We start from the raw sequence: 23,539 nt of genomic DNA on the forward strand, positions 1-23,539 counted from the left end.
ACAAAGAGCCAGTTTGAGTAACAGGTCTTGGATCAACACTGAATGAATTTTATCTACTTTTACTAAAATGTTGCTTTCAGTTTGATTGCTATTATCATTTACTATGCTGAGACTAAGTATTTCTACATTTAAGCTATTTTTTTCTCCGCACAGAAATGGTAATACAGATAGAGACATGAGTAAGGAGAATCCACAGGATGGGAAACTAGCTGGAAGACACCTTCAAACAGTTTAGTTATAGACCCCAGTCAAGCAAGGAAATGCATTCCAGAGGGCAGCTGTCAGCTACATGTATAGGTCCCAGCTAAAAATGCCACAGAACAAAAGTTAATTCTGAGGGCTTCTTGTTTGTCCTAATATATCACACTCCAAAAAGATTTAAAACCATTCACTTTTACATAGTAAAAACTCACAGTCAACTTCTAGGATATTTCAAAACAGTAAGTACTAGTTCTCAACAAGAAAAATACTTAGGAATAACAAAAAACAACTTCTGTCTAAGGAAACAAGAGGATCTATAACCTTCCACCTAAGGTAAGATAATTACTGTGGTCATCCATTATATTTGGCTCCTCATTTTCATATGGCTAAAGTGCAGACAAAATGTTGCTGTATATTTTCCATTTTTGCTGAGGAAAAGGATATCTATTTGAGTAGACAAATCTTTCTTCTAGTCTAAACTCAATAAACCATAAACTACATGGACTTTGACTATACAAAAGATAGAGAGATCCTTAGTGAATTACAATGTTTGCAGTCATATATCAACCTATCAAAACTAAGCAAGGAGTTCCCACTGTGGCACAACGGGACCAGGGGTGTCTCTGGAGTGCTAGGAAGCAGGTCTGATCCCTGGCTGGTGCAATGGGTTGGGTGACTGAAGCAAAACAAAGTTCTCTTGGGGTGCAGTGGGTTAAGGATCCGATGTTGTCACTGTAGCAGCTGGGGTCGCTGCTGTGGCATAGTTCAATCTCTGGCCCAGGAATGTCCACATGCCAGGGCACAACCAAAAAAAAAAGAAAAAAGAAAAACATAAGCAAAACAGTGATTTTTTTTTCTTTTTGGCCACCCTGAGGCCATGAGTTCCCAGGCCATGAGTTTCCAGGTCACAGCCACAGTTGTGACCTATGTAGCAGTAGCAGCAACCCCAATTCCTTAACCCACTGTGCCCAGCTGGGGATTGAACCTGTGTCCTGATGCTCCAGAGATGCCATCAATCCCACCAAAGCAGTGATTTTTAAAAGATTTGTGCAGCACTTTGAGAGTCCCTATCATGATCAGAGTTCCCTGGTGGTGAAAAGTTAAGGAGTCAGCATTGTCACTGCTTGGCTCAGATTTGATCCCTGCCCAGGAACTTCCACATGGCACTGGTGTGATCAAAAGAAAAAAAAAAAAAAAAGAGTTCATACAGTTATAGTCCTTCATATAATCTAAATATGAATTAAAATGCACGAGTAGAATTAAAAAAAAACCCACCACCATTATAAAATCATATACCTCATAGATTCTCAAAGTTCATAAAGTTCAACCTCTTAACCAGAGCAGTGATTTGCTAAAACTTCCTTAAAATAAGGTCAAGAATCTTCTTGAACATAGCAAGGAACAAGGAGCTTATTTACTATTTTATACACAGCAGTCCCTCCCGTGTCCATGATTTCACCTTTCAGTTTCAGTCACCCATTATCAACCATAGTCCAAAAATACAAAATGGAAAATTCCAGCAATAAACAAATCAAAAATACTAAATTGTGCACTATTCTGAGTAACATGATGAAATCTTGCTCCACCCCACCTGAGATGTGAATTTATCCCTTTGTCCAGGGTAGCTTGCCCATTGATCACTTAGTAGGCATCTCGGTCATCACATTAACTGTCGTGGTACTGCAGTGCTTCTGTTCAACTAACCCTTAATTTACTTAATAATGGCCCTCAAATGCAACATTAGTGATACTGACAATTCAGACAGGCCAAAAGGAAGCTGTGTGAAGTGCTTCCATTCGGTGAAAGGATGAAAGTTCTCAACTTAATCATACTAAGGGAAAAAAAAAAAAAAAAAAACCTATGGTGAGCATGAATATTCCATCTGTGAAATAATGAGGAAGGAAAAAGAAATTACTGCTAGTTGTCCTGTGTACCTCAAACTGCAAGTTATAGCCACAGTGTGTGTTAAATGTTTAGTTAACATGGAAGTGGCATTAAATTTGTACAATAAGATACTCTGAGAGAGGGACCACATTTATTTAACCTCTACTACAGTGTATTGTTATAATTATTCTATTTTATTATTGTTATTAATCTCTTACTACGCCTAATTTATAAATTAAATTTATCACAGGAATATACGTAATAGAAAAGAACACAGTGTATACAAGTTCAGTGCCATCTGCAAGTTTCAGGCACCACTGGGGTCTTGGAATGCATCTCTCGCAGATAAGGTGGATCACCAACGAAACTTAATAAATAACTAAAAATGCATTTCCTGATTAAGTTAAAGTCTAAATTCCAGGTATCGCTTCAAATTCTGTGGACCTAGATGGCAACTCATTAAGAAAAAAGCTAGAGATAACAATACATTTTCCATTTAGATAAACCTGGGTTCAAGTGGCCACGCCTTGTAAGAGCTGGGTGAAAAAACTCATTAAACTCTTCAGGCATCGGTGTTCTCCTGTACAAAATGGAAAACACTTTCATGTGGCTGTCAGGGTTCATTTTAAGGACTGAACAGCATTTCTGCAAAGACCCAGGTACACAGCAAGTGTTGTCACCATTCCTATGGTTTCAACATAGGAATGGTGACACATACATCATTACATACATCATTACATATCGTGTATCTGAGCATCTTTTACATGTTAAGTTTTAAAAGACCCTGAAGTAGCCACATGGATTTCTTTAAATAACTCATCTCTGTCTCTGACAACAGATCTTCCTTTCTGAACTCTCTACATTTATTAAATCATCATCTCTTTAGAATATCATTAAAAGAGTATCCAATGGGAACCCTATTACACTGTCGATGGGAATGTAAATTGGTGCAGCTGCTGTAGAAAACGGTATGGAAATACCTCAGAAAACTAAATAGAATTATCATTTGATCCAGCAATCCCACTCCTGGGCATCTCTCCAGAGAAAACCATACCTCAAAAAGATACACGTAATCCAATGTTCACTGCAGCACTATATACAATGGCCAAGAAATGGAAACAACCTAAATGCCCATCGACAGAGGAGTGGACAAAGAAGATGTGGTACATAAACACAATGGACTATTACTCAGCCATTAAAAAGAAAGAAATACCGGCATTTGCAGCAACATAGGTGGACCTAGAAATTATCATGCTGAGTGAAGTCAGACAGTGAGACACCAACATCATATGCTATTACTTACATGTAGAATCTTAAAAAAAGGACACAACGAACTTCTTTGCAGAACAGATACTGACTCACAGACTTTGAAAAACTCATGTTTTCCAAATGAGACAGGTTGTGGGGTGGGGGGATGCACTGGCGGTTTGGGATGGAAACGCTATAAAACTGGGTTGTGATGATTGTTGTACAACTATGAATGTAGTAAAATTCATTGAGTAATTAAAAAAACCAACTTGATAACCACCAACATAAGCTGGAGATAAAAACAGTTATAAGGTAACTGAGTTTATCTACATAGATTACTCAATCCGGGGCACAATATGTGCAGTAATTTCTTGTCACTGCTAATTTTACTGTCTCTTCCCTTTTCCACTGCCTCCTCCCCTCTTTCTTCTTCATATTACTTTTATCATTAGTTGTAGTGATATTAGTAGTAATAGTCATTATTTCATTAAGTACAGATTAAGTTGTGGATCTCTCTCATCATAATGTCATAAGTGTTTCTTGAAGAAAGGCTGTGTTGCTTGTGTACACTTTGCCTAATACTCTGCTAGAAGAATACAGAAGCACTTGTGTGCAAAAAAATGATGATTATTGCAATATTCTTTGGTAACCGATATGGGAAAAGAGTCTGAAGAATGGATGTGTATATGTACAACTGAATCACTTAGCTGTAGAGCAGAAACTGTCACAACATTGTAAATCAATTACACAGCAATACAATTTAAAAAAAAATCATCCCTTTAGAATATCATTAAAAGAGTATCCAGTGGTCCTAGAAAATGAATTATTCACCTAAATTATATTTAAAATAAGTATTAACTCATGTTAGTATCAACCATGTTTCTTAAGCCCCTATCTTGTTCCATATTTAAGCTATTTCTAGGAATAATAATGGCCAGCCCATAGGTCATAATTTGCTGACTTCTGCTATATAAATATTCAGAAAATTTTTTTTTAAAAATTCGCAAAAAGGAAAAGAAAAACCATCCATAATCCAACCCCCTAGAGAAAAGCTGGTTCATATCTTGTTTGGGTTTTTTTTTTTTTTTTGGTCTTTTTAGGGCCGTGCGTGTGGCATACAGAAGTTCCCAGGCTAGGGTTCAAAATCAGAGCTGCAGCTGCCGGCCTTCACCACAGCCACAGCAACTCCAGATCAGAGCTGTGTCTGTGACCTACACCACAGCTCACGGCAACGCTGGATCCTTAACCCAACTGAGCAGAGCCAGGGACTGAACCCGTGTCCTCATGGATACTAGTCAGGTTCGTCAGGTTCAGGTAAACGGGAACTCCAAAGCTGGTTAATATTCTGGAAAATAACCTTTAAGTATTTTTCTGTGTGTATATATGTTTGTGTGTAAGTAAAGTATCAACAGAAAACTGAGGACCATAATTTACTGTTGTAAAGTTTAGCTGTATCATAAATATTTTCTACTACATGATTTTAATAGTTGGGTAATATATGAATGCATGAGTATACCAATTTGTCTAAATAATCTAACGTTGGACATTTAGGCTATTTTCAATTTCCAAGTACCCCGGCCACGATTTTTTTTTAATTGCTAATTTATGAAAGAATTTGCATTCCATTGTTGTTCACGCTTTAAAAGTTCTCGGTTGAAAAATGCTAAATGACCATTTGCCTTCTTTTTTTGTGAACTGCCCATTAATCTACCTTGCTTATTTTCTATTAGCCTATTAAAATTTTTAAAATACTAATTTGCAAATGATCTTTATATAATAGGGATATTAATGATCTCATAAATATGTTTTCCCCATTTTCCTTTCAATTTTGTTGATTTTTCAAGTCTTGCTTTTTGTCCAATTTTAAATTTTTCTGTATTTAAATATATCAAACTTGTCTCATGACTTATGACTTTGTTCCTACACTGAGAAAAGCCTTCCCTTCACAGTGATAAAATGTACATTCATATTCTTATATCTTTACACTCTGATAGATTGACACTATATATATTTACGTACATTCATGTAGTATGTTTATGTACATAAATATATACAGTATCCCTTCACCTCCCTCCCTCCCTCCTCTCGATGGCCAGTGTCTTATTTTAAGCACCAAGCATTTACCACCTGAGCTACTGCCCATTTCTATTCCCAGTGGCTTGCTGACCACACTTCACACTACTACAGCAACAACCTCTTCAAAACTGGAAAAATGAACATAATGCTGTCTCGCTTAAAGTCCTTGTAATTGAGATTGCCTATGCTTAGAAAGCCTTGCTTTCAAGATTGGCCCTTGGCTGGCATCTTGGAACTTGGACGTGGAGAAGGTTTCCGTCACCCTCACTGAAGACAGAGGCTCGCTGACAGACAAGAGCAGCTCACTGTGCCTAAACAGTTTGTGCAAAAGACATGGCTTAAGGCTGCACCATGGCGGAACAGCTGCTTTCCTTATTAGAGTTTAAAATTTCAATACATGCTAGGCAGAGGGCGCCTAGGTAACTTGTCTCCCAAAAAAATCCCTGGCCAATGAGTCTCTAACAAGCTTCCCTGGTGGACAATGTTTCATACATGTTGCTGTAATTTGATGTGGGGGAAATTAAGCACATCCGCTCCACTGAGAAAGAACTCCTGGAAGCTCATGCCTGGTTTCCTTGGGACTTCACCCAATGCACCTTTTCCCTCTGCTGATTTCGCTTTTGTACTTCACTGTAATAAATCATAGCCATGTTGAGTCCTGTGAGCCCTCCTAGTGAATCATAAACCTGGTCTTGGGGAATCCCAGCAGAGAGTGAGTATGAGAGAGAGTTTCACAGACAGCAAAACTAAAATCCCATGAACAACCTATATAGTAAAACTAGACCATTGGGTATCCCCATGACCCTGAAATACACACTACTAAGTCAAATAATTGACATCCACAGTCCTTCAGACTATTAGTTACCTATGCAGGAAGAATTAGAAGGAAATTATAGAGCCTGAGATGGATCTGAGAACAAGAAAAGTCCCAAATAGCTAAAAGGTATTCACAGGAAAGCATGGTGGCCAATTTGACAACAGCAGCTAAGCTAGGAATATCCACTGCATTAGTGGGGCTGTGCAAGAGGTTTACAGGAAGGTCTGAAGGGCTAAAGCAGTTTGGCTCCAATGAACTCCCCAAACTGAGCAGCCAAAGCACCTCCTGCCCAGATCAGGGCATCATACTGAGCAGACACTACTAAGAGTGGAAGCAAACCTGAATAGGTTGCAATCAACAGAGCTGAAAGAAAGTGAAAGTTCGCATACAAGTAAAGGAGTTGAATGAAGCCAGGCAACCTCAGAAAAGAAAGAAAAGATACCCTCTAAACGCCATCTCTGGCTAGGGAAATTAACTTCACAGTAAACTCCATACAAAGTTATTTGGACAACAAAGCAAACAGGAAGAAAGACATGACCCAAAAGACAATAAAATGATACAAGACATTAAAAAGCAACATAAATCAGAATTAGAAAATTCAGAAATGAGATGTCAAAACTTGGAAAAGAATTTGAAATTTTAATTATTTTTAAAATGAAGGTTTTTATACATTTTTTAACAGAATGAATAAATACAAAAAATAATACCTTAAAGATAGGTAAAAAGGAAAGAATTTTTAAAAATCAAAAATAAGGAAAAAAGCTAAAAATGGCTTGCATGTAGTCAATCACAGAAGAAGTTCCAACAAAGAAAAAACAAAGAAAATGTGAGCCTGCTACTGAATTACACTGAAAGAGAATTTGTAATCTCAAAGAAAAAGTCAAAAGCAGAAAACATATATTTATGGAAACAATGTTAACATATGATACTCACTGTGATTATAAAAATTTGGAAAACACCTAAAATACAGGAATGTTTAAATAAATGGTGATGGGAGTTCCCATCATGGCACGGCAGCAACAAATCCAACTAGTAACCATGAGGTTGCAGGTTCAATCCCTGGCCTTGCTCACTGGGTTAAGGATCCAGCATTGCCGTGATCTGTGGTGTAGGTTGCAGAAGCGGCTTGGATCTGGTGTTGCTGTGGCTGTGGTGCAGGCCAGCAGCTGTAGCTCCAATTCTACCCCTAGCCTAGGAACCTCCTGCCTGTTGCAGGTGTGGCCCTAATAAGCAACAACAACAAAAAAGAACACATAAATAAATGATGGCATTCAAACAATGGAATATTATGTACCCATTAAAAATTATAATTATGAAGGCTAGTAATACGAGAATACCTGGGATAGAACACTTATAAGAAAAGGCAAAATCAACTATAATAAAAATTTTTTTCAAATTACTTATATTTAAAAAAAAAGAAAAGAAAAGCAAAAGCAGAAAACAAGATTGGACCAAGAGAATATATGGAAGGAAGACAGAGCTTTATAGAGAAATCACAAGAAAACATTGTTCGAATCACTTCATATTAAAGAAAACTTAGAAGAGAAAAACAAAAGGAAAAAAATTACACCTTAAGAAGTAATACATGGAGTTCCCATTGTGGCACAGTGATTAACGAATCTGACTGGGAACCATCAGATTGCGGGTTCAATTCCTGGCCTTGCTCAGTGGGTTAAGGATCCGGTGTTGCCGTGAGCTGTGGTGTACGTCACAGGTGCAGCTCGGATCCCGCGCTGCGGTGGCTCTGGTGTAGGCCGGCAGCTACAGCTCCGATTGGACCCCTGGGAACCTGGGAACCTCCATATGCCGGGGGAAAGCGGCCCTCGAAAAGGCAAAGAGACAAAAAAAAAAAAAATAGTAATACAGGAGTTCCCGTTGTGGCACAGAGGAAACAAATCCAATTAGGAACCATTAGGTTGCGGGTTCGATCCCTGGCCTTGCTCAGTGGGTTGGGGATCCAACGTTGCTATGAGCTGTGGTGTAGGCTGCAGACATGGCTTGGGGATTCTGTGTTGCTGTTGCTGTGGGGTAGACTGGCAGCTGTAGCTCCGATTTGACCCGTAGCTTGGGAACTTCCATATGCTGCAACTATGGCTCTAAAAAGCAAAAAAAAAAAAAAGATATACAAGTTTATTTCATGCCAGCAGGTCAGTTATAAAACTGCTCAAGAACATAATAGAAAGGCTAGAAAAGTATACAAACTCTAAGGAAATACATTTAGAGAATCAAGGACACACTATACCACAGTATACAGAGTATACAATTATATACCAATGTATCCCATATAACCTAAAGGAAACCACTATTCTAGATATAAAGCTTTGTAATCAAACTTTTTGAGTGCCAAAGTTCAAGTACAAACAAAACCAGTCAACCAAGTCAACTAAATCAGAATTAAACTCATTCTTTTTTTTCCTTTTTGATAGGCAAGGAATAGATTTATTAAGATAGGACGCTTGTGAGAGATGCAAGTGGGCAGGCAAGGAGGCCCTGCCACCGGATCCGGTGGGCTAGTTTTATTATCCAAGGGCTAAATTCATTCTTGATAAAATAATTATTTTTAAAATGTGGTAATAATTATTTATACTTCCAGATTTCTGTACTCAAAAAGCTTATTAATATAAAATCTCTACCTAAAATGTCAAAAATTTCACTGAAGAAAATGAACTTATTGAACATGTACTGAAAAATGTTATATTTAAAATATCAAAGATACTACATTTAAAGATCATTTTAAAATCAAAGGAAGCAATAAAATGCACCCACTTTTTAACTGCTTTCAAAAGGGCTATGGTCTGAGAAAAGCAATACAGGTTAACCTATGTGTGAACCTCTGCTGTTGAACTTGCCAAATAGCAACTTGCAATTATAATCTAAGGAGTCTGTCAGCCCTGGCAGCTCTTGCAGAGGCAGTAAGGCTCTTTTTCCCCTGAAGATAGACACTGTGATCCACAAAAAAACTAACAGCTTCAATTCAGCTCAGACACTTCAAAGTAAGATTCTAAACATATTCAGGCAAGCTCATTTCCAATATGAAATTCAGCATAATGCAGATTTAGTAGGACTCCATGGTTTAGTAGGACTTTTGCTAGGAAATCAACTTGATTTTTAAAGATTTCAAATTCTTGTTTGTTCGCAGAAACAAAAATAGAAAATTTTAACTCAATCATAAGATGAACACTGGCGTTCTGTACACTGACAGACTCCTTGGTTTGATCCAAGACTGAAGTCAAGGAGAAATTCTGTCAGCAGCTAAGGACCTCTGTTCAGCCCTGAATGGGTTTTTCCTCGATATGCAGTCCTTGCCCCTATACTTGCACTAGTAAGTGTATAAAGGTATATAGTTAGTTATTATTACCCCTAGGTTTTATTAATTATTGTTAGTATATTATGAAGTGTTGAACACAGTGCACCCTTAAAGCTTTCCACTTATCTTCACTCCAAAAATATGAACATACGAGCAACATACACAGGAGCTCATTGTTTGATGGTGAGATTTAAAGGTTAATATACCACCCCCCAGCAAAAAAAGACAGACAAAACCTTGTGTAAGCAAAACATGGATCACACATACAACGTTGCCACAACTATAAAATGGCATAAGCACTTTTAAAACTTTTGGGCAATTTTTAGCGAAGTAAAACTTAATGCCTACCCTAAGACCCGGCAATTTCGCTGCTGAGCATTTACTCAAGAGAAATGAAAACATATCCACAAAAAGACTTATACAAGAATATTCGTAGTAGCTATTCTCACAATAGCTAAAAACTAGAAACAGCTCATATGTTCATCAACAACAGCATGGATAAATACATTGTGGCATATCCATACAATAGAACACTGTGCAGCAGTAAAACAGTATGAATCACTATTCTGTGAAACATAGCAAACATAATGAAAACTAGAAGAAATCAGACACATATAATTCTTTTAAGAAATATGAGCTAGTGGGAGCTCCCTTTGTGGCTCAGCAGGTTATAAACCCAACTAGTGTCCATAAGGATGCAGGTTCGATCCCTGGCCTTGCACAGCAGGTTAAGGATCCAGCATTGCCCTGAGCTGTGGTGTAGGTCACAGACACAGCTTGGATCCTGAGTTGCAGTGGTTGTGGCACAGGCTGGCAGCTGCAGCTCTGATTCAGCCCCTAGCCTGTGAACTTCCTTATGCCACATGTGTGGCCCTAAAAAGTGAAAGAAAAAAAAAAAAACAAAAAGAAGAAAGAAAGAAAGAAATATGAGCTAGTGACTGGAATAGGTTAAGAGGGAGTCCTTTGTTATGCCAGAAATGTTCTCTATCTTAATTTTGGCAGTATGCAGTTACATAGGTTTATGTATATACAAAAATTCATCAAGCTGTATATTTAAGATGTGTGTATTTTATTATCTGTAAGTTATCTCAATTTTTAAAACGTTAATATTTTGTATATAAGGCCAAGAGCAATAAGTAAACCTAACATTTTCAGTACTATTCTTTATTTATTTATTTATTTATTTTTTGGTCTTTTGTCTTTTTAAGAGGTTCCCAGGCTAGGGGTCGAATCGGAGCTACAGCTGCTGGCCTACACCACAGCTTGCAGCAACGCTGGACCCTTAACTCACTGAGCAAGGCCAGGGTTCGAACCTGAAACCTCATGGTTCCTAGTTGGATTCATTTCTGCTGCACCACGATGGGAACTCCTTATTCTTTTTTTTAATTCTATGAATTTTATTATATTTATAGTTGTACAACCATCATCACACCTAATTTTAGAGCATTTCCATCCCAAGCCCTCAAGAGCTATTCTTCAATTTCTAGTTTTAATAAGAAAACTCTCTAGAAAAAAATAATAAAACTGAAATCTAAGAATTTACATGGTAGTATCTGACCTAATAATATTTATGTTACTAAAAATTCAACCCAGAATTTATAAATCTGAATTTGTCAGGCTTCTAATATACTGAAGAAGATAATGATTACTCTACTTCTTTAACAAGCAACTCTGAATGCTAGATAAGATCTTTCTTCCCCAACAGTTTCAACATGGGCTTAGGTTTTGTCTCCATTATCAAAATACAAATCATAACAAAAAAATTACTTCCTGCTTTTATGGCATTTTTAATACATTCTTGGTGCAAATCACTTATTCCCATCCATAAAATGCAGAAAGTGAGATTACCTCTAAAGGCTTCTTTTCAATTCAAGGATTCTATGATTCTGACATTCAATTTATAAAAAAGCTCTGACCAGTAGTTCCCATCATGGCTGAGCAGTTAACGAACCCGACTAGCATCCATGAGGATGCAAGTTTGATCCTTGGCTTTGCTCAGTGGGTTAAGTATCCAGCACTGCTATGAGCTGTGGTGTGGGTCGCAGATGCTACTTGGATCCCGCATTGCTGTGGCTGTGGCGTAGGCCAGCAGCTACAGCTCCAGTTGGACCCCTAGCCTGAGAACCTCCATATGCCTTGGGTGCAGCCCTAAAAAGACCAAAAAAAAAAAAAAAACTCTGAGCTTCTGACCACTTCCCCAAATGCCTTCCAAAATAAAAGTCAAACCTTTGGTCTGGCATTCAAAATCCCACATCAACACTATGTTCCTGCTGACCTTTCTTCCTTACTTTTTAGGACTGCACCTGTGGCGTATGGAAGCTCCTGGGCTAGGGGTTAAATCAGAGCTGCAGCTGGCAGCCTACACCAGAGTCACAGCAACATCAGATCCAAGCCGGATCTATGACCTACACAGCAGCTTGCAGCAACGCCTGATCCTTAACCCACTGAGAGAGGTCAGGGATTGAAACTGCATCCTCATGGATACTATGTCAGGTTCTTAACACACTGAACCACAATGGAAACTCCTCCTGCTTACCCTTCTCATCTTTCTCTCACATCAGCCCTATATGAAACTATACACCTTCCTTTCTCCTTGTTTTTGTTCCTATGATTTAAATTCACTCTTACACAAGAATTAAAAATCTATATTATCAACTTTATTTTGAATAAACCCATACTGTACCTGGTTACTACCATGGCCAAAAGGAGTACTAGATAAATTAGTGGTTACACTGTGCAAAATAATTTCACCACTGAGAGATCCAGAAGCAATGTAGCAATCATTCCAATTATATGTTACACAAGTTACTTCATCTTTATGATCCTGAATGAAAGAAATGAAAGTAAATACAGTGCTATACAACCTTCAAAGAGCACATTTTCATGTTTTTGTAAATTGTATGTTTTGTTAAATACTATGTATTTGTCAATCTAATATCTGCTTTAACATTTTCCTCAAATAATCTAAAAAAAATTAGTCAAATGAGTAGTAAATTATCCGATCAACATCAAATCTTTTCAGGGAACAAAGATTTGTATTTCATAACCATAATAACGATTGGGCACTCTGAAACAAGACACCTAAAGGAAAGGTAATTTTCTAAATGGCATTCTACCTACCTTAAAGGATTCACTTCCACTGACAAGTAACATTTATTTCAAGTTGACTATTGTGAAAGTCCCGGCCTTGGAGAATATTAGTACACAGGTGAGAAGACAGGACATTTAAGTGAACATGCAAATGGCAGAATGAGTGCTAAATGAGTGGCAGAGACAAAGTGTCAGAGGAAAGAGAAAGACCAGAGCTGACAGAGGAAGCTTTGTGGAAGACACAAGGCTGGAGTTCAACCTTCAGCAGGAAATTAGGGGAAGGAGAAAGAAACCGACCCTGCAAAATGGAAAAGAGTGTAAAACAAAAGCCTCGAAGCCAGAATAAGCCAGACACAGTTGAGATTTGATGCTTCCATCTGCTGAGCACCAGCTAAGGTTAGGCATTTTACATATTACTATTAATCTTTATAACAATCACTTTCCCCAATTTATAGGCGCGTTAACTAAGGTTAAGAAACCTGTGTAACCTCACACACGTGTTAACAATGCGTGAAGGAAGGTGGCCCTCTAGGAATTTCAAATGATGGGAAGAAAATAACTATCTGGAGTAACTGAGAAAGCTTAGGATGGAAAAATGAGTAGAATTTTGCCATGTGGTAAGGAGGAGGGGAATGAGTGACACTCCTAAAATGTGTGACACTGTGTGACAAAACTGGCTACAGACTTCAGATCTCAATTCTTTACGATATTCTCTATTTAGACTCAGTATAGCCCCCTAAACAGCTTTAATTCAATTATTTCATAACTGACAAGACTGCACAATGAATAGATTATCTGCGTGCGGAGCTCATCTGCCATTACTAGTTGCTGGACACTGAACAAGTTCTGTACCACCTCAGCCTGAGTGTCTCCATTTGTACTCACGAATAATACTACCTGCTCTGCAGGGCTACTGAGATACGCAGAACAAACATGACAGGCACAGTGGCTGGAATACCAAAGAACGCAGTAAAAGTGAAGTATGCTCGTTATTGGCAACTTTTTAATTTTCCTGAAGACTCTTCAAAGTTTAGCTAATACTTAAAATAATGAACTTCCAAAAGGAATATTTTAAACAGCAATCATAGATGTTATTTCAACTTAGCTAAGAGAAAACCATTCTTCTATATACTCTATCTCTAACAAGTAACTCAGTGACATTAAGATACACAACAAAACGATAATGATCTCTGGTATCCGCTTCAAAATGCTCTGAGAGTCTGAGGATGAGCGTGGATAAGCACACAAAGAAAACAATACTGGCCAAGAGCTGCTCATCACCGAAACTGATCGTGATGACCACACGGATGACGGGTTAAGGGAAGTTCTTTCTCTGTGTACAGGCGTGTGTGTGTGTGTGTGTGTGTGTGTATTCATACACACATACACATATGTTTAAAATTTTGCATATTAACTTTTTAAAAAGACACGAAAATTAAAAGTAATTTTAAAGAACTTCTAAATATTAAAAGGACACAATAATAAAAAAGAGAAGTCCAAAAAAAAAAGTCACAACCAGAGGCTTCCATGATGTTTACTTTCATTTTCTGAAACGGCAAAAAGCTAACTATTTAAAGAAACACTGATTGTAAAGAGTTAATTATTTTTGGAGTTGCCATTGTGGCTCAGTGGTTAGCGAACTTGACCAGCATCCACAAGGATGTGGGTTCGATCCCTGGCCTTGCTCAGTGGGTTAAGGATCCAGCGTTGTGAGCTGTGGTGTAGGTCGCAGACGCACCTGGGATCTGGCGTTGCTGTGGCTCCAGCGTAGGCTGGTAGCTACAGTTCCAATTGGACCCCTATTCTGGGAAACTCCATGTGCCACAGGTGTGGCCCCAAAAGTCAAAAAGACCAAAAAAAAAAAAAAAAAGTAAATTATTTTAGAAACATTTCATTATCAAGATAAAAATATACACACACAAAAATAATACAAACAGTAGTAAAGAATTAAGAAGCCAAATTCCCAACTCTGATTGCTAGATTGAAGACTGTCATCCCAAAATCACTGTAATTTTTTCAAAGTGCCTTAAAAAGATTTCTGGTTGACAACAAACCTTTTCTTTCACTTTTTTTTTTTTTTTTTAAATGAAAGAAGTGGTTCACTTAAACAAGAGTAGAACAAAGTGGAAAAAATAATGTTTTAAACACCAGCAATATATCAATATAGTGACATACATGGAGGGGAAGATAAACCAAAAAACCTTAAGTTTTTAGCTAAACAGCATCTTTTCCCTAACAAATCTCACTTCAATTCTGAAGAAGCTTATTTTTATCATAAAAAGTTAACATTAAAAGTCTGATAACCAGTCCTAATAAACACATTGTGGGATATCCATTTCTGTAAGGATTAAAAGAAAAAAAAGGTTGCTTACCTTAAGAGATCGATGAACTCTTTTTGATTTTAAATCCCAAATATTAACTGTGTTATTCAGGCCTCCACTTACCAAATACATAGATGTTGAATTTAAACTGACACATGTCTGCTTTTGCTATTAAAAAAAAAAAAGTCTCATTAATATAACAGAGCCCAGGAGTTCCCGTTGTGGCTCAGAGGAAACGAATCGGACGAAGAACCATGAGGTTGTGGGTTCGATCCCTGGCCTCACTTAGTGGGCTAAGGATCCGGAATTGCCGTGAGCTGTGATATAGGTCACAGACACAACTCGGATCTGGCATTGCTGTGGCTCTGGCATAGAGTGGCAGCTACGGCTATGATTCGACCCCTAGCCTGGGAGCCTCCATGTGCCAAGGGTGTGGCCCTAAAAAACAAAAAAATTAAAAAACTTAAAAAAATAATAAAATAAATTTAACAGAGCCTAGAGCTAACTTTCAAGTCTCATCCAACACTTAAAACTAAGCGCATGACGGGAGTTCCTGTTGTGACTCAGTGGGTTGAGAACCCGACTAGAATCCATGAGAATGCAGGTTCGATCCCTGGCCTCGCTCAGCAGGTTAAGGATTCAGCACTGCCGCAAACTGCAAAGTAGATTGCAGATGCAGCTTGATCCTGCATTGCTGTGGCTCTGGTGTAGGCCAGGAGCTGTAGCTCCAGTTCGACCCCTAGCCTGGGAACTTCCATATGCCTCAGGTGCAGCTGTAAAAAGAAAAAAAAAAAAATGTATCAGGAGCACATTACATCAATGTTTTGGCATAGCCACTATAATTCTCTTGCAGGCAACATTCTAGGGACGAACTTAGGTCTAAACAGACTAACTAACCAGATTCTAAATTTTATTAGTGTACAAAATGATGACAATTCATAATGATTTAGAGCCTGCTATGAAAACTTTGAAATTTAAAAAAAGAACAAGCTATCAACTACTTGTATCTTTTTTATTTAGACCTTATCTTATTTAAAATGGAAACAACTTTCCAGAAATGTGTGACTGGAAATGAGGACGGCAGCATCAACCTGAATCAGAGGGATTAACTTATAAAACAAAAGGGTAAAAATACACAGTAAGAATTTCATTTAAATGCTCTGGACCCAAAGCTCTTTCTGACAAAGTCATCCTGTTACAGAAGAGCTTGAGAAGGCTCAGGCAGTACCAGGTGGACAGGAGCTAAAGCAGAAGGCTACCATCAGGTAAGGGTCTTTACCAGACGGTCCTGAGCCCAGTGTCATTAAGGGTAGAGCTACGTAATTAGGACTCTTATGGTCAACTCAACCCAGGGACCTTGGTGGAACATGGTCTTAAAAAACCATAGCAATACCAGGGAACCTCCCACAAAGAGAAATGGAGAAAGTAATTGCCTAGTTGAGGAAATCTAAGTCCTTGACGGGCTCCCCTGGGATCCAACGTTATTTTGCCTAAAGATGTTTCAGAAAGCACACTTATTTCACCCTCAAGTGTCACTGTATTATTTTTAACTCAGGTTAAGAATAATACTTGTAAACACCTTTATATCTAGTTGTGAGCACCATAATAAATAAGCAATTACCACCCGAGCAGACCTAAGATTTTAAAAGTTAAGAGAAAAATCACTTACCCCTTCACCCAGCTCTAAAAGTGGAACAGGTTTACATTTGCAACTTGAAACGACTATTTTATCGCCACTGGAAGATGCTGTCACTAGGAAGTTATCTAAATGAAGAGTTATGGAGCATCAAACAATTCATGAGCAGCTCTAGCACCCAACTATCATTATAGGAATTGTGATGATAAAGGCAAGCACATTAAAGTAAGAGACACACAACAAACATAGCTTATACATTAGCTTTCAAAAACGGCTCGGGTTACTAATTACTAAGACTAATTCTCTTTACTATTACTGCAGGGAAGAACTATCCTTCTGGCTTTGCCATCACTTGAAAGCTATTTAACCCCCTGTGAAATAATACTCCATGTTCAAAGAGTAGGCCAGAAGGTCTAATTTTATCCTTCAAGAATGAGAGCATGGTAAAAGCTACATCAGGCAAATATCAATCAGCCTTTTCATCTATAAACACTGTTTAAGATAGTTATTTAGTAACAGGGCTTGATACCAACTTTAGCTAGGAAACAAATATCCAGGTTAGTCTCCTATTTTTCCACTAAAAAAATAAAGCCTGCTGTTTTCTCAGGACTGGGATTTTTACAATAAAGTGTTTCAATCTTAAATGTGTTGAGAATATTACAGTATATGTAGCAAATATAAATACGTGTGGTTACATAGCAACTATGTTTGAAAGAGCTTTAACTATTCCAATTGAATTAAACTTAAATTATTTAAAATAATTTAAATTATTAAAATATTTAAAAATTAATTTAACAATTTAAACTTATATTTACCTCATTTTACATAAATTATAAGTGAAAGAATCAGTAAACACAAAACAATGTTTTAAAACCAGAATGACTAAACAAAATAACCAAAAACAAGTATGATTTTGAGAGTCAAATTAAAATGGCAGAAGTTTAAATTATGCTTTTAACAAACGAAGTCCTAACTGCATTACTTTTGGATGATTTATGGCACATTCAGATATTCTGTGACCAAACACTGGACTGTAACTTTATTATGATATATGATTCAAACAAAATCACTTCTACTTACCTAGATATTACAGCATTGAGAAAAATACATCATTCCCCTTCCCTTGACTTCTTCCTATGTTTATTGCTACTTGTCTCCTTAGAATATAGAAAAGAAGGACTGAAAGAAGATAATACAAGAAGGTTCTCTAGTTACTCCTTTAATATCTCCTAAGTGTTATAAGCTATGCGAAAGTGAGGAGCATTGCCTAGAGGACCAAAGAAACCAAAAATAAGACAACTAATCTCCCTGATACCACACCGTCAAGCCTGTCCCTAGAATCCGTGCTCAGTGATCCCCAGATCTCTGAGTCTGGGAATTCCTGGGTCTTCAGCGACTAACCTGCATGGAATGCATCAAAGCCTCAACAGGAATAAGACTGCACAAGGGTTTCCAGTGCACACGTACTTACTTGTACAAGAAAACTACACAGAAATAAGACTGGTGTCTACAAGTCACTGGACACCATCACAGAGTCACATTGGTTTTGTCCATAGACCACTACATGGTTTATCAGTAAATGCCAACTCCTAATCAAACTCCTTAAAATAAAAATAATCGATCTTAAGGGTTGCTACTTTTATGCAGGAACAATGAAAATTAAGCGCTAAACATAATAAAAATCTAATAATAGATCTAATAATAGAGGCAACCTCACATACTTGTCCCTCTTTTTGAAACATTTCCCCCACTATACATCTGGTGAGTCCTTCAAAAATGTAGTCTCTTCACCGTAAGTTTGATTAATAGAGCACCAAAGTAATTTATTTTGCTACTTTAATACAAAATTAAGGAATAATGAAGAGGTAAACAATTCAATAAGAAAATTTGTTATTTTTTTGTTATATATTTGCAAGAATAATTAGATTGTGCATGAAAACTTCTAATGTTTTGTTCATGAATCATTCCTACTTAAAAGCTTTGATATTTGTACTTTCATCAGGAAACAGAATATTACTACTTTGATATTGATAAGATCAGACACATGTTAAAGCTCAATCTGTTAAGAAATAATATATAAGTTCCACAAAAGAATGACTATTTCTAGCATACCAAGTATATAAAATATTTTGACACAAAAGGTAGTAAGAGTACTGTGTACTCAGAGTACTCAACTGGGGTGCTTCTGGCCCCCAGGTGACATTTGGCAATTCAGGAGATGTTTTTAGCTGTCACCAGTGGGGCTATCAGCATCTTGGTGAAGCCAGGAAGGCTTCTCAACATCCAACAATGCACAGGGCAGCCCCCATAACAAAGCATTATCTGGCCCCAAATGTCAAGAGTACAATATTGAGAAATCCGTATTTATGAGTTCACTGAACCCAGATCTAGGAACTTACTAAGACAAGGAAGGTGTGAATCAGAAAAACAAAAACCTTAGGAAAAGTCAATCTAGACAATTTCCCTTGTCTTTTTGGGAAAGGAGACTATTTTCATCACGGAGAAGAGAAATTAAGAGAGTACATCAGTAAGCTGGGAACAGCAGACAATTTTTATCTCCTCCCTCAACCTTTGCTTCTGCCTTCAAGTTCTGTCTGTAACCTCCAGACCAGACCCACAAACATCTAAATGTAGCTGCAAAAAGTCACTCTGCAACCTTTCACAATTTTTCCCACCATTACGTACCTTATTCCATTTGATTCAATAACAAATTTTTGGAGTTCCCATCGTGGCTCAGGGGTTAACAAACCCAACTAGTATCCATGAGGATGCACGTTGATCCCTAGCCTTGCTCAGTGGGTTAAGGATCCGGCATTGCCATGAGCTGTGGTGTAGGTCACAGATGCGGCTCTGTGGCTGTGGGGTAGGACAGTGGCTACAGCTCTGATTCAACCCCTAGCCTGGGAACCTCCATAAACCGCAGGTGCAGCCCCCCAAAAAAAAGTAAAAATAAAAAAATAACAAATTGTTGATAACCAAACTAATTCTATGGTCTGCCTCTAGTAGCTAACATATATTTCCTTTTTTTTTTTTCCGCTTTTGTCTTTTTAGGGCTGCACCCATGGCATATGGAGGTTCCTAGGCTGGGGGTTGAACTGGAGCTGTAGCTGCCAGTCTACACCACAGCCACAGCAATGCAGGATCCGAGCCATGTCTGTAACCTACACCACAGCTCATGGCAATGCAGGATCCTTAACCCACTAAATGAGACCAAGGATCCAACCTGCTTCCTCATGGATACTAGTCGGGTTCTTTACCACTGAGCCACCACATGAACTCCCTAACATATATTTTTAAAAGCAATGCTTTTCCATGTTGTGGCTTGCAAATAAAAAATTTTTAAATGAAACCAATGGAGAGTATCAGTGTGCATTCATATGCTATACTGTGCATTAAATTCCTATTTCACTTTATCTTTCACAGCTCTGCCAAATGTTTCTCTTTATGGGTCACATGCAAAAGTTTCATTGATAGTGGTTATTTAAACTAGCAAAAACTGGTTGTTTAAAAAAGAAAAGGATACTATTGCTGCTCCAACACACTGAGCTGATTCCATGTGGTGATGTGTGTGGGTTGAATTTATCCACCAGTGTCATAGATGAAGCATCCCATATTTTAACATCATCTCCAGATGAAGCAAATCTGAGGTTTTCCTGCATGACTGCACCTATAGTTTAAAACAACAGATTTTACTTTTTTTAATTTTTATTTATTTATTTATTTATTTTATTTATTTTGTTTTGTTTTGTTTTAGGGCTGCACTGCAGCATATGGAAGTTCCCAGGCTAGGGGTCTAATGGGAGCCACAGCTGCCAGCCTACACCACAGCCACAGCAACTCGGGATCCAAGCCCCATCTGCAACCTACACCACAGCCCAAGGCAACGCCGGATCCTTAACCCACTGATCGAGGCCAGGGATTGAACCCACGTCCTCATGGATCCTGGGTGGGTTCATTAACCACTGAGCCATGAAGGGAACTCCTAAAACAACAGATTTTAAAAGCAATTAAGGATTCATTTTTTAAAAAGAGTTAAAACGAGGCATCTTATCTAATACAAGTGGCTCTACTCATCCACTTTGGTCCCAGAGACTGAGCTCACCACAAAGCTGCTGGAGTGATCATTCTAAAAGGTAAACCAGATCCCATTCTCTTAGCTGATCTTTCCAATGGCTCTCCACAGTAATTATAACGGAATCTAACCTCCTTAGCACCATACTAACACAGACTAGCCCTGATGTAACTTTCCTACCTCTTCTCCCTGGGAGCACCAAACTCAGAGGCCTTCTTTCTCACCTCCTCACCTCCGTGGTGTCTTTAAGTTTGCTCCCCCCTCTGCCCAGAATGGGTCTTTGCCCAGATTTCTCCTTCGCATCAGCCAGTCTCAGCTCATGTTTCTTCCTCAGAAAGGCGTTCCGTGACCACCATGCCTAAAGCAGCTCCATACCAGTTGTCCTATAGCCCATTATCCTGTTTCATTTTTCCATGGCCCATCCTACTATCTGCAGTTCTTACAGTAACGTCTGCCTCCCCTGACTTGATCCTGAGGACAGCAATTCTATCCTGTTTAATACCAGTCTCGAAACATTCCTGGCGCACAGTAGGAACTTAACAAATAACTGATGGATAGGTAACTTCCTAATCTTTTAAAAAATGTAAGAGAAACTCTGGCACTCCTCCAGGTCAGAATCCCACCACTCCAGTTTTTCTAAGTAATTTTCTAGAAAATTAGCAAATACAGCCTTAGGAGAAGTCACTAAGTCCCTACACCAACACCTGGTCTACAATGCCTTCACTTGTATTATCTACTTGCAGCACACAGTTCAAACACAATTCTGACAAAGTGACTTCACTAACCAAGGCAGTCTGGAAGACAAAAAGCAAGTAGTAATGCATGACAGGGAAGGAAAAAAAAATGCTCAAAAATACCTAGGAGGAAGGGGAAGGGAAGAGATGGGAGCCTAGAACTATACCCTCCACGAATTCCTGGTACAGACAGTGCGAGCGTGCAGCTAAGTGTACGTGATGTCACAGACAGGGTCCCAAGTCATCAACAAAACATCACATTGATGAGTATCCTCAATTTCAGAGGCCAAGTTAAAGGCATAATAAATCACAGGGCCCTTTCATTCCCAAGAATGTGTTTATAAAGAGGCTATAAGTTTTGGAGTCCCCGTCGTGGCGCAGTGGTTAACGAATCCGACTAGGGACCATGGGGTTGTGGGTTTGATCCCTGGCCTTGCTCAGTGGGTTGGGGATCCGGCGTTGCCGTGAGCTGTGGTGCGGGTTGTAGACACGGCTCAGATCCTGCGTTGCCGTGGCTGTGGCACAGGCTGGTGGCTACAGCTCCGATTCGACCCCCTACCCTGGGAACCTCCATATGTCCCGGGAGCGGCCCTAGAAAAAGTAAAAGACAAAAGAAGAGAGGCTAAAAGTTTTGTTAACTAGAAAAGTCACTTATGTGATTCATTATGCTTCACTCATCACATAAATACCATTCTACTAAAAGCCGCTAGTAATCTGTTGAAATGTAGACAGTGTTTGGATTTGGTGCCTTAACATGTGGTAACGTGTCCTTTCCATTTCCTACTCAACAACAATTTAGTGCTGGAAAAGCATCTGTACATCCAGGAAACACCACTGAAAAACGTCTTTACTACAATCTTAGGTCATTCCTGTGGAGCAGTTGTGGAGTAGCGGAAAGATCCCTGTAGCCTGGGCACAGTGGATGTGTCCAGAGTTAGTCACTTTGGCCAAGTCACCCAATGTCTGTTGGGAAGGGGACCACTGACCCACCAACCTCCATCTTCCCAGAACAGACACATTTAAGGGAGGGGCATTACATCAGCCTCTGGAAAAGGCGCCCATCAAAAGTGAGCTGTCAGGACACAAGGCGGTAAGAGCCCGCCAGCCCCAGATCTGGGGAGCACGGTTACAAGAAACAATTCCACTACGACACCTAGCTTAAACAAATAAAAGTTCTCCAACTTTCATTCACCCAAAAGGCATTTTACTTGCAGGAGTGTTGCTCAGCTGGGGTTACCTTGTAAAATGCATTCAAGCGCCGGCTAAAAGAGTCGGATTTGAGAGATTTACAAAAAGGAAGCGGGACTGTGGGCAAACGGCAAACTTTCCAGAGGCAGCGCAGACCCCAGAGCTGCCAACAACCTGCTCCCGTGAAGCCGGGCCACCTCTCGGGCTCGATCCGAGGCTGTCACAGGCGGGGGTGCACGACCCCGGCCCGCGGCTCCCGGGCACTTCCGCGCCAAACGCACCGCCGCGCCCCTGCCCCGCAAACGTCCCGAGCGCCCGGCCGGCCGGGGCTCTGGGGGCCCAGGGACCTCCGACCCGCCCCCTGCGGTGCCGGAGGGTGGTCAGGGGCCAAGAGACAGCAAGTACGTGGCGGGCGTCGGCCCACTGCCCCCGGCCCTCCGAACCTCACCTCTCAGCCGCCGTAGACCGGGGGCATCGGACCGGCCCGCTCCGGCGCTGGGCTTCCGGCTCCCGCCTGGAGTGTTAAACTTCGGCGGCCGGAAGTCCCGCCCCCGCCTGGCGTCACCGGGAGAGGCACCGCCCGAAGCGGTGGCTCCGGTAGGCGGGCAGAGCCCGGGCTAGGGGCTGGGCCTAGGGCGGTGCTGGGGCTTGATGGGGGTCTTGACCCTAACCGCTGGGCCGTAATTGCCGGCCTCCATCCCTCCACGCCCCAGCGAAGGAACTGGGGCCGGGCCGCTGCTGCCCTTTGTCATCCATTTGTTCACTGACTGCCTACTGTGTGCCAAGGCCTTCGTTAGGCTCTGGGTGGGTGCACAGTGATGAGTTTAGCCTGGGAATACTGGGGTACAGTCAACTCTCGTGGTCCCTGGCCCAGCAGACGTTCATAAGTAATTCACACTTAAGTGAAAAGCGAAAACTGAATTGCGTACCAGATGCATGAAAGAGAAACGAACATGGATGTGGGT

At 39.7% G+C, this 23,539-nt stretch overlaps 1 protein-coding gene across 9 annotated transcripts in view; it reads right to left on the minus strand.

Annotated features, from left to right (window-relative positions):
• NEDD1 (NEDD1 gamma-tubulin ring complex targeting factor) overlaps positions 1-23,103 on the minus strand; it is a 44,299-nt gene extending 21,196 nt beyond the window's left edge. For 3 of the 9 annotated variants that reach the window (XR_014804318.1, XM_084957503.1, XM_021092727.2), the window contains exons 1-5: positions 23,023-23,103; positions 20,104-20,247; positions 16,614-16,708; positions 14,996-15,112; positions 12,217-12,357 (exon numbers count right to left, since the gene is read on the minus strand). Coding sequence is in view for 8 of the 9 variants with exons in the window: in XM_084957503.1 (XP_084813629.1) it covers positions 12,217-12,357; positions 14,996-15,112; positions 16,614-16,708; positions 20,104-20,239 (489 nt within the window). In the remaining variant the exon portion in view is untranslated. Of the gene's footprint in view, positions 1-12,216; positions 12,358-14,995; positions 15,113-16,613; positions 16,709-17,660; positions 17,760-18,301; positions 18,415-19,265; positions 19,368-20,103; positions 20,248-23,022 lie in introns of those variants that run through there. The other 6 variants (XM_084957509.1, XM_084957504.1, XM_084957507.1 and 3 more) reach the window with 5 other exon arrangements.
• Positions 23,104-23,539: the final 436 nt, after the last annotated feature.

This window comes from Sus scrofa, chromosome 5 (assembly GCF_054392235.1).
Source record: "Sus scrofa isolate SSC_HxYL_T2T_F1_AM1 chromosome 5, Sscrofa_HxYL_maternal_Yorkshire_Landrace_v2.0, whole genome shotgun sequence".
NCBI classification, from domain to species: domain Eukaryota; kingdom Metazoa; phylum Chordata; class Mammalia; order Artiodactyla; family Suidae; genus Sus; species Sus scrofa.